Raw genomic sequence first — 12,365 nt, 5'->3', positions numbered from 1 at the left:
TTTTGGACTGCTCTCACATTATACATTGCCAGTATCTTCAATTTTTAAGAAAACAGTTATATCAAAAACCATAGGCATCTGAGAAGAGGAAGAAGAGTGAAGAACATGGCAAAACTTTGTTCAAGGAGAGTACAACTTCACAACTTCAGACTAGACAACTGTGACAGTTAAAGTACAGTGTGGGGTTTTCTACCCCCCCCCCCCCCCACACACTTCCTTTCTACTTTTTAAAAGGTAAAAAACAGACATTGATAGCCAATAGAACAAATGTATAAAACCATTAAAGGCAACAAAGTGAGTATTTTTCAGTTGACTTCCTTAAGACCCTGTCTGTAAGTTTTTGGGCAACATGCATTGCTCTTAATGTAAGTTTACATAGAAAAAAAAAAAAGAAAACAGAGTAACACAAGTCCACTCAACCGTTGCCCTAATAAGTAACAAGAAAAAAAGAAAAAAAACTTGTGTATATACAGAATTGTAACTAAGAGCATTTTGTTTCTTGAACTAGATTCATTGCTGTTAGTGTTCTTTACTAACTTAGTACACATGGGTAAATGGAATTAACACTATTTCGATTACTTGTGTAATTTTATTCTGTGTCACCTCCATACTTCCAGTGGGGTTGGAGGATCCCCGTTGTTAAGTATTTAGCTAGCATTTGTAGTGGGTTTGTGTGTCAAGGTTTTGGTAGCAGGGGGCCATAGGGGTGGCTTCTGTGAGAAGGATCTAAAAGCTGCCCCATGTTAGGTAAGGGCCCCACTGCTGACCAGAGTGGAGCCAGTAAGTGATGTTGATTTCTGCCTCTGTGAGAGCATATTTAAAACAGGGGAAAAAAAAAAACGCTGCACCACACAGCAGCTGGGAGAGTGAGAGGAGTGAGGAACAGCCTTGCAGGTGCCAAGGTCAGTGAAGAAGGAGGGGGAGAAGTGCTCCAGGCGCCGGAGCAGAAGTCCCCTGCGGCCTGTGGCGAGGACCATGGTGAAGCAGGATGTCCCCCTGCAGCATATGGAGTACCACGGTGGAGCAGGGTTCCACGCTTCAGCCCATGGAGGAGACCACGGTGGAGCAGGTGGGCCTGCACCGACGGAGGCTGCGGCCTGTGGAAGACCCCTGCCGGAGCAGATTCCGGGCCGGACCTGTAGCCCGTGGAGAGGAGCCCACGCAGGAGCAGGTGAGCTGGCAGGAGCTGCTGCCCGTGGGGGATCCAGGTTGGAGCAGTTTGCTCCTGAGGGATGGACCCCGCGGTACGGACCCAGATCTGGAGCAGTTCTTGAAGAGCTGCTGCCTGCGGGCAGCCCACGCCGGATCAGTTCTGCAAGGCCTGCATCCCGTGGGAGGGACCCCACAGCACAGGGGACGAGAGTGACCGAGAAGGAGCGGCGGAGAAGAAGCGCTATAGACTGACCATAACCCCCGTTCCCCCATGCCACTCGGGGGGAGGAGGTGGAAGAGGGTGGATGAGGGGGGGGAAGATGCTTTTCGTTTCTTTCCTTTGTTTCTCGCTTCTCTAGCTTGTTAGTAATAGGCAATAAATCTTACTATCTCCCTATGCTGAGTCTGTTTTGCCCATCACGACAATAACTGCGCGAGCTCCTCGTCCTTATCTCAATCCTTGAGCCCTTTTCATCGTATTTTCTCCCCGTTCCTCTTTGAGGAGGGGGAGTGAGAGAGCGGTTGTGGTGGAGCTTGGCTGCCTACCCGAGTAAAACCACCACACATTTAACATAGAGATGCTTGTATGCATCTAAAAGATGAGACAGACAACTAAAGTTGTGTACATAAGGGCCCTACTTGCTCTTCTTCTGAAGTTTCAGTAGACACCTTTGAGCTTTACAAATTATGTGCATGTATTCACGAACTTCCTACTGTATATATATACAGTGATACCATTTAAAGTGTTTACCTCTAGTGTCTCTTCTGCAGTACAACCAGGCTGCTGCTGTAGTTTTCCAGTGTTCAGAGCTTCAATATACTCATCACATTTCTTATAGCCAGCATTCAGGAGTTCATACTTAGCTTTTAGCAGGCCCTGACCTGGTGTGACATCACCAATTCCAATTGAAAAGCCACGATTAGCTGTCATAAAACAAAAGGATTATAGTATTAACTCAATCTCACAGAAATAAAGTAGAAATTAACATCAAGAAATGTTATAATTTGTAAACATATCAGCTGTTTCACCATTTGTCAGTTTCAGAACTGGCTTGTGGTGGTTTTTTTGTTTGTTTCCTTGATTTTTAAATGGGATACATTGTATTTGAAGCAAAATTCTTGCTTTATTGTTGGGTTATTTCTGCTTTAAGATAAGGTTTCACCAAGAAACTTACTTCACTGTCACTTACATAGATAGACAGGAGCAAGCCTGGCTAGTCGTGACATGGCATCTGCAGCTTCTACTTGTCCCCAGTCTCTCAGCAAGATGTAAAAGATATTGTTCTTGGATCCAGAACCTAAGGTTCCTTTGTCCATGCTGCCACTCATTAACTCACTGTTTTGAATTGTGACATCTACAAATAGAAAAGCAAAAATAATTCATATTTTTTCTAAAACATGACCTAAACTCTTGTGATGTTATGGAGCAGGTTTGTAAATACTTTGTTCAAGAAAAAAAAGATAGATATTTACCATTTCTGTGGAAGTGTATGAATGAGTGAGTATTTAAGGTAGACAATCTACAAACTAATTTTACCCAGAAAAGCAAACATTTATGTATTTTCCTTCCTCCTTAGAAGGGCAACTGTATCTATTTAAGACTTCTGAGGATCATGTGAATAATTCATTTCATTAAAGAAAAAAATCAATAATAAAATGCTAAACTTCGCTTCCTTAATCAGAATCAAGGTTTTAACCTTATCTGTCCAGAAATAAAGTCCTCTATTGTGCATAGTTCTTGATTTATTCTGTGTTCAAACCACAGTTCTTGATTTATTTATTTTTTTATTAAAGCAACAAAACTTCAGAAACTAAGCTACAGTTCTCTTTATTTGAAGATTCTGATAATCATTTCACCTCTGGAAGTACAGTTTAAATTTAAAAGACATAGTGGAAGCAGATGTCTCTAGTTAGAAGCATATCGTGAAGACTTCCATGCTGGCTTTAGGCCTGTGGCCTGTACATAATGCCTCTTTTAGATGACCTCCTTCTGCTTCATCATGAACCTTCTATTTCAGGCACTGAATCTTCATTGTGACTTTCAGCCTTTATGCAGTTAGAAAAGTATCTTCTGCATGTGAAATTTAGACATATTTGGTATGCAAACCATACAATATATATTAATTCCTAACTTTATTATGCATCTTTCAAAGAACTTACACATGAAGATAGATCCAATTTAAATCATTTTCTGCAGAACACTCTAGATGTCTGTATATGATATGATACTCTATGCTCAATATTTTCAATACAAATTTAGGTACTCATCTTGAACTGCAAGTCAATGGTCTTTACCACTTACTACACAATGATAATGCCATTTCTTGAAACTTCAGAGATTTTGCACAATTTTCTGAATAGAATTAGTGTTGCTTTAGGAACCAAGTTTGTTCAGAGAACTGAACAGAGCCATCCAAAGGTTTTCTGCAACACCTGTTACCCTCAAACACTGAAAACAGGACTTCAACCTATACTTCCTAGAACAAAAAGGAAAAAAGGATGCAGAGGAAAGATGATGGTGTATGTTCACACAAGGGAATAAGACGGATTATTTTGTTGCCTTTCACCCTACATTTTTTCAGGCTGAAAAAAAATAATATCTTAATGTTTACAGCCAACTTGATGATCACAGAGTGATCCTGTCTTCCAAAGAAATCTCTCAGAATCTGGTGTGGAGTGTATCTGAGTCCTCAATGGGAATTCTTTCTCATATCACCATTGCATGCCTGAATTACTATAAATCAGTGCTTCCTCCCTACGTACCTATGTTCCTTAGCTCAAATTTATGATCAGCAAGGAGACGAGCTAATCCCACCTGTTCAAGTTCTCTTCCAACTGTTACTACATAACGTTAAATTATTAATTGGAGAAGCCTTGCTCATCTCCTATAGCCTCTTCAACCCTGATGCTGTGCGTGCCACTTGCCACTTTGACTTCCCCAAATGGCAGATGGTCTGACCTCCAAAAGATTCTTATCTTCCTGTCCTTTATTTCCTAACTCCTTTCACTGTTTGACTTATAATCACTGCATCACTACCCCGACTTGAGATATTTAACTTTTTCCCCATTTGCCATCTGCATAATCATTTCTTAAGCTTCTTGGCTTCTCTTATCTTTCTTAACTTTAAATACTTCAGCATCATAATAAGCCTATCATCACACAACAGAAATTTTATTACAAGAAAACACTTAAGTCTTTTCTTTGATGTTTAGCATGACTTCAACTTTTGAGAAAAAAAAATAATGTATTTTTCCATTTCAAGAATACTTATGCAAGGCACTGTTTTAATTCCTCCAGTAAGCTCAACAATAAACTCAACAAAACAGTATCTACAGTTTTGCTGAAGGCTTCCAAAACACAGCTTTAGAAGTGTCACTCACAAGAGTCATTGTAACACAGGTCTTCCCCTTTGCCACAATACTGTTTGCCCTTGGTTCGCAGATTCGCTTTTACAGGACAGTCATCACTGGGTTTGAGAATGAGGCTGAAAACCTGCTTTCCTGTCCAGAGTGTTACAGGCTTAGGAAAACAAAAGGACAAGAGACAGGGTTACAGAGTTTATGATACAACAGCAGTAAAACCAGCAAGCAAGAATTGTATTGTAAATTTTTGTTTTTAATACATAATATTGCTATACTGAACTATACTTGTAGCAGTATATAACAGCATTATTATGAATAGGGGAGTATTATGCACTTCCAAAAATATAAAAGCACTGATTCACAAAAGGCTATCCTTTACGTAAAGGTATACACATGCATTTACTGAAACACACTCTATTTCTCCCTTTGTCACATTTCCCTTCTTGATTAGAAAACGAAAAAAATACAATGCCACATTTGTTTCATTTCCCAAATAGGGTGCCACATTTATATTTAATTCTTTATATAATGCTTCCTATTTAAATTTTTAGGAGGCTCAAGATTCATATAATTATGTACTTCACTCATCTGTAGTTAAACAGAAGTAACTGTCACACCTAGTGCTAAATTTACTCATTTGGAATGACAGAAGCAGTCAAAGAACCAATACTCCTTGTTATCAACATTCATATAAATTCATAAAATTCAAATTAAATATCATTGCTAAATGCTCTGACCTTGCTTTACGTTACTATTATTATTATTCATTTAAATTTTATTTTCTCTTTCTGAATAATTATGGAAGTTTCCTTAATATTACACATGTAACAGTTTTAAAACTATCTACAGACTATAAGAACGTTTATTTGAACACTTAATGAGTAGTTAACAAGTTAGAAAATGTACCAAATTCTCTCTAAACAAGTATTTGCCTTATATACAAGGCCAACCAAATAGAGGCACCCTGAAATATATTTGAAGGAAGGCTTAATAGACTCTAATCCAATCTAAGAAATGATACTACAGCTCTCTTCCAAGTTTCTGACTGATACACAAATATTCAGCCCTTAACAATACTTTTTTTTTTGTGTACATGATATAACAAATATCACATAGCACTCATTTGCTTTAATCTTAGACACACTGACGGGTTAACAGTTAAAATATACTATCACCCAGGTTTGACACCACCTACAGCTGGGATACTGAAACCTAGAACTGCTGAGCATTTTAACAGTACTTCAGCACACCCAAGGTACAACAGTTTCTCCACTTAGCCCCATGTTAGGTTTGTCTGCTATATGACCATCAACAGCCAAGTGGTCTTGGAGTGGACAGTAATAGGACAATAGCAAAACTATGTTTGAACCACAAAGGAATCCTGTATCTGGACCACACTATGCAAGGCTGACTCTATTCAGTCTCAGAAACCATCAAACAACTTGAATTCTGATCTTTGCACTTTATGCCTTATAGTATCAAATATAATACAAAACAAACGTCAGAAAACACAAGGACTGTCTCTCAGCTGAGAACATCAACATGGGTCAAGAGAACAGATGGTAAGTCTTTGTAATGTTGAAAAATAGTTTGACACACCTTCAGAATTGCCGGAGGTGGAAGACGAACTTTAATTTTTTCATCCTTACCAACCAGGATAGAAGCAATGATTTGACAGGCTTTGGCTCGATCAAAAAAGGTATCTTTTAGTGTAAGAAGATAGGCACCTAGAATGTAAAACATAATTAAATTTAAAAGCTATTATAAAGATTAAAATATATTTAAAAGCTAAGTTTAATACTATTCAGTATTAATAATTTGATTCTGATAATAAGTAACTACTTACTCTGCAAAATACCAATGTTTTAGACAGCTTTGCTTGTAAACCCTTTCCAGATTTTTTTTTTTTAACTCCTCCTCAATGAAACTTCCAAAGACAGTGCATTGCTACAATCTATTCTCTTTCACGCACCATCCCATAGGTAAAAAATAAAGCCTTTGTATTGATTTTTTTACACTTTCTCCCTCAATATTCATTGTACTTTTCTCAAATATATAAGTAAACTTTAAAGTACTTACTATAGGTTAAAACTCATTTTAGGCTAATTAGTTCAAATCCTCTCCCATAATTATAAGGGGTTTACATTACATAGTGCACATGAAGACCCTAAACATTTACTTTTAACATCAGAGAAAAGATTGCCGAGCATATGCTAAGCTACTAAAAATTGCACCTACAAAGGTTGACAGTATCAGAAGAAATCTGAATGTCATCATCATATTTCAGACCAACAATAGCCTTACTCTCATACTGTCAATTTGACTTGTGAAAGGATAAAATTTTAAATTAATAGAGAAAAATTATAAAGAAGAGGGAAGTGATTCTTACAGAACTGTTAAATCACACAGATCTAAACCAAGTTTATGTACACACCTGTAAGGAAATCTTGAATAGCAGCAATGAGGGGTTCTCCATTTCTTGGTGTTACCAAGTTTGCTTTAGTCTGTAAGACATAAGACAAAAATTACACACTTGAAGACACACTTGCTATTCAGCAGTAAACCTACTATTTCAGACAGTTTTGTTAGCAATGATAGCAAAACCTTCTTCTGACTGTAGCTAAGCCTAGCTATGGAAGATCTTGCATATAGTTAAGTCTCCGAAGAATTCAAATAACAACCAAGATGCAAACTCACAGTTCAGTCTCCTGCACAATACTGCTAGGCTTTGTCAGGATTGGCAATTAGATCTGACACTGAAGTCAAATGTATTTAGGTACCCACTTCACTCCTGAATATTTTAAAAATATATCACTTACATGCACTAAATACTAAAACCAGTATGTTTTAACATGCATCATATACATAAACTAAAATTGTTCTCCTCAGACCTGATTCTACAGCAAAGAGACCGGTTAATAAAATCAGGGTAATTAGTATGAGTTCCCAGTCATACAAATTACTGCTCCAGTTACTTATCCCCAGATCCCCACCTGGGCAGTATGTGGCTGCCACAGCTTTGCCTGAACTATTCGCAGGCCCACAGAAGCCTAGGTCACGCACTTCATTTTTCCTTTTGGAAGCTTTCTTTTTAAACTCTCAGATTAATTCAGCAACTCAATACATGCTGCAATGAACTGTTGTAGTAGTACTGACCTTCACTTGCCCTGAAGGAACAACGTACTGGAAAATCCTCAGATTATTGCTACTGACTCCACTTTCATGCTACATATCAATGGCTGCAACAACCAAATCCCTCCACCTGCTATCTTTTCTCCCTTTTCACCTCCTAAAACCTTACTTGTACCCTGCCTTCTCTGGTAACTACTACTCCAGTACAAGCACACTATTGCTGCCTCATTTCCAGTTTAGCCATAATCCAGAAACTGCAGGCTGTCAGACCAGAACACGCATCTGTTCAGTAACAGCCACCCTATCTTGGTAGCAGTTGTTAACAGTAGTCACGTAGAACCATACTAATGACATGTACTTACTTAAAAATACTGGATTTTCTAGGAATGCTAAATACATATCTATTAGACTACCTATAAGGCTAACAGCCCTAGTTATTCTTAATTCCCTTCTGCATGACTCTCAAGTAGCTTCACAGCTGCATACTATCCATACCCAGGCATCTTAATGATGATTTCAGATTTCATATGCAACGTAAGAACTACAAGGCATGGCCTATCCCAACACCAACTTGATCTGCATACCCCCATTAAAACAAGTGCTTCTGCTTTTGCTTCTTCTGTCTGAGGAAGGTGAAGGTTCATCTCATCTCCATCGAAGTCTGCATTGTATGGTGTACAGACGCATTCATTAAATCTGAATGTCCTATGAGGTTTTACTCTAGCCTGTAAATAGAAGAAGGAAAAAAAAAGTGATGCACATGCAGTCAAGCATGCTAACAGATGAAAAAACATGCCCGAATGCTTCCTTGTAGGCTTTATACTTCCTCTTTATTACAGACATTAATGAAAATTTCTGATCATAGGATTCAACTCAGCCAGAAACCAGACCTGGATTCCATTACACAAATGTAACTAAGTTGCATTACAAGAAATATTTATACAAAGCATGGAACACCATATGCTTTGTAAAGACCACATCAACTCTGCAAAAATGAAATCCTTACACAAGAACAGATACTGAGGTCAATCATGGCTATTCACAGAATCATCCAGGCTGCATACTACCCAGTTACACATTAATTCCCATGCAAACAGCACCTCGTTCATGTTTGTCCCTGCACAGTTAGAGAAGCTGTTTATTTCAAACAGCAGCAAAGGTAAGCCACCTAATGTTCACATGATGCACTACCTGTCTGTTAGACTGTGTGCACTTACAATGTGAGCCATGATGCTCAGCTTATGAAGAGAGGGTTGTCGGTTGAACAGGACTATATCACCATCTATAAGATGCCGCTCCACGATATCACCAAACTTCAGCTCCTGGGCCATCTTCTCTCGGTTTCCATATTTCAAAAATCTTATGGTAACACATGACAATGGAGTCAGAGACATAAAGACAACTGAAAAAAAATCCTGTGTTTATAATGCAAGTTCCTCCATTAAACATTGGAGCATTTGTACTACAATGACTAAAAGACAAAACTGGTGTTGGCCACATCATTAAACATCAGCTTTGTTGCTATTTTAAATAACGAACGAATTTGTAATGTTACTTAAAACTACAGTTATACTACAAGAACTAAGAAAAAAGCTAATCCATACAAAGTATTTGTTTCAATTGCAGCATGGAGAATAGGCCATTTCAGTCACAGACAATTATGTTTTGTATCACAGTATGGCTTAGGTTGGAAGGGACCCTAAAGCTCGTCTAGTTCCAATTCCCCTTCCATGGACAGGGGCACCTCCCACTACATCAGGTTGCCCAGGCCCTCATCCAACCTGGTCATGAACAATTCCAGGAACGGGGCATCAACAGCTGCTCTGTGCAACCTGTTCTAGTGCCTCACCACCCTCATAGCGAAAACTTTCCTCCTAACATCTACTATAACCCCCCCACACCCTTTTTTTCAGTTTAAAACCGTTTCCCCTTTGTCATATCACTATCTGCCCATGTAAAACATCACTCTCCATAAGACGATCCACAAACTGACTGCACATTAGCCCTCCCATAAAAAAAGCCAGCACAAAGTGACCAATACTGTCTGTTTCCATTCATCACCTGTCAATATGACCCAAAATGCACATCTCAGTCCAGTTCTATATTATCTAGAGTATCTTAGCCTCTATGCTAAATAAAAGATGCTCAGTCATAAAGCAACCTAATTGCACTTCACTATCCTTATTATGTACACTTGATATTTAAATCCAACATATAATCTCCTAAGGTTTAGTGTGTGAGTTCTTTTTAGGTGATGATTTTTGTTACTGCCCTTTATGAAAAATGCTAAAAATTAAGATCCATTTTAACCCCTGTAGACATTACAGGTTTCACAAAACAGTAAGAATGAGTTGGTGAGGAGAGATGAAAAGTGAATCATTAATGACAGGTACCTTTTCATCTGTGTGTGCCTTTGCTGAATGAAGTTGGCTCCAGGATGAATATCAGGACCATTCCGGACAAGTTTCCTCATAAAATTAATATTTGCTTTGTTAACCTGTTGCATAAAGATTTCAATCAGGAACAAGCGAAACATGTTTCAAGACCTCTTGTTTTTGCTGGTGTTCTGTGTTTTCAAATTTTAGGCTCAACTGAGAATTCCCCTCACAACCTCAGCTGCTGAAACGAACAGGCAGGAGGAAATAGAGGAGGAAAGTTTAAGCCTGTTTTAGAGCACAACATCACAGTGAAATTACATTAAGAAATCTGGGAAGTAAATTCAGAAATCAAAAAACCACACAACCATTCCTTAGACAGTTACACCAATGAACATATGAAGCTATATAAAAGTTTAAACAACATCAAGCTGAACCGTTCTCTCTTGATGTGTCTGTCACTCCTTACCCCATATGCTTTCACAGCACTTGTATATATCTGATACTACAAGCTTCACTTACCAGCAGCAACAGAACTGGCAAAACATCATTGAATGACATGCTGAACATATAAACCACACATTTACTCCCTCTTACGGAGGGATCATGAAGAAGGACAAAACTGATACATGTTTAAAAACCAAAACAAAAAGGTACAGAAGTTTTGGTTTTACACTACCCACCTTTTCAGGAAAAGTTAATATTTTAGCAACATGAATAGGCACTGCTACTTCATCTATTCTTAAATTAGGATCTGGGGAAATGACTGTTCTGCCAGAGAAATCCACTCGCTTTCCAGACAAATTGCCTCTAAACCGACCTAAAAGAACAAGCAAGTGAAAAACTCTTATAGAGAAAGTTGATTTCAAAATGCTGTCTGCTAGGAGAGCACATTAGAACATCTTTCAACATGCATCACAGTAGCACAACACAATAGTAACAAAGACGTGCTTCGGAATACCAAATAGTTATGACTTCATTGAAAACAGCTTTCTAGACAAACCTTGCTTTCCCTTAAGTCTTTGAACAAAACCTCTGGTCCATTTTTTAGGTGCCATGTTCAGAGGAATTCCAGACAGCTCACTGTTAATGTACAGGGCACACTGCAACTGAAGGAAGTCCCAGTCTTCCATTATCATCTGTGTTTTGGCTCCTGATATCCTGTGCTAAACAAAATAGTCACCCAGTTCAGAAAATAAGCATAGCAATAGACTAAACCAGTTAAGATGTTTTTTTCTGATATTGAACACAACGCTTCTTTGGAAAATAATGTTAAAAACCCTTCGTAGTCATAGAAATGAAAAAGGCATGATAACTTTACATTGCTATAGCATAAGGCTGTTCACGAGAGAACCCAACAGAAAACCTAATTGCTTATGACTTATATCTTTTGACAAACACTCACAAAAATATGCATTTGTTTAAATGCTATTTTTTTCCCAAGCCAGTGAAGTTAAGCTAATATTATTCCACAGCCAGGAAAATCACCGGAATTTAATCATTCTTCAGTCGTGGGAGTTACTGCTCATTTGATTGTTTTAACCCTTTAGGTATAGTATAATGTTTTCATTGTAAGCAAACACTCAAAAATGTTATAGTGATAGACAGGGGTCGGGAAAAAAAAGTTTACAAACAAGAACTCAGATGAAAAAGTCTTCTCCTATGGGCTCCTGCAGATATTCAGGAAGTCCTATAATGCAAGCAGCCAGATAGCCAGCTCCATTTGGAGCAACTTTATTTCTTTCAATAAAATTCCAAACAGCACAGCAGTACAGTACAGACTGCTTGATACACTGGGAACAATGAGATAAATAAAACCACTTCCTGTACTAAATTCTAACCAAATATTTTGGAAGGCAACAATCTCAGAGAGCTTGAAGAATGACTCACCTTTTTTATTACATCATTGAGGAAAATGATCTCTGTCAGTTTCATTGTCAAGTCGTCCTCGTTGGTGCCGGACTTCAAGTCGCTCACAACAGAGGGTCTGATACACAGTGGTGGCACTAAGAGTCGTGTGAGGATCAAATCTGAAGGCTTACCTGCTTCTGGATTCATTAGAAGCAGAGGGATATCTTCTGCTGGGATTCTTTTAAAGAGGTTCAATACTACTAATGGATTCAAGTTTTCCTACAAAATCCATCAGAAAATGTCAAGATTAAGCCATCAAGTAACAACTTTCAACCCTTCCTTCCTCCCCTCATTTACTGATTATTCTGATTATTCACTCCAACTTTTGATTGTCTCATATACTTGGTATGTTTTCTTTGTGTCTGTCTTCCCTCATTTTAACTTATGTGTTTTGCCTTGTACTTACTTATGCTACTTTTTTTGAAGCAGTAT

General features: G+C 38.2%; 1 protein-coding gene across 1 annotated transcript in view; it reads right to left on the bottom strand.

The window, feature by feature from the left end:
• POLR3A (RNA polymerase III subunit A) overlaps positions 1-12,365 on the bottom strand; it is a 35,924-nt gene that overhangs the window by 20,304 nt on the left and 3,255 nt on the right. Inside the window, 11 exon segments of the mRNA XM_067000289.1 lie at positions 1,904-2,076; positions 2,343-2,507; positions 4,534-4,672; positions 6,115-6,242; positions 6,950-7,019; positions 8,232-8,372; positions 8,865-9,006; positions 10,041-10,144; positions 10,706-10,842; positions 11,026-11,188; positions 11,913-12,152. Of these exon segments, the coding sequence (XP_066856390.1) occupies positions 1,904-2,076; positions 2,343-2,507; positions 4,534-4,672; positions 6,115-6,242; positions 6,950-7,019; positions 8,232-8,372; positions 8,865-9,006; positions 10,041-10,144; positions 10,706-10,842; positions 11,026-11,188; positions 11,913-12,152 (1,602 nt within the window).

The sequence above is a fragment of the Anser cygnoides genome, chromosome 7 (assembly GCF_040182565.1).
Source record: "Anser cygnoides isolate HZ-2024a breed goose chromosome 7, Taihu_goose_T2T_genome, whole genome shotgun sequence".
Classification (NCBI taxonomy): domain Eukaryota; kingdom Metazoa; phylum Chordata; class Aves; order Anseriformes; family Anatidae; genus Anser; species Anser cygnoides.
This window is presented reverse-complemented; position numbering and strand designations above follow the sequence as displayed.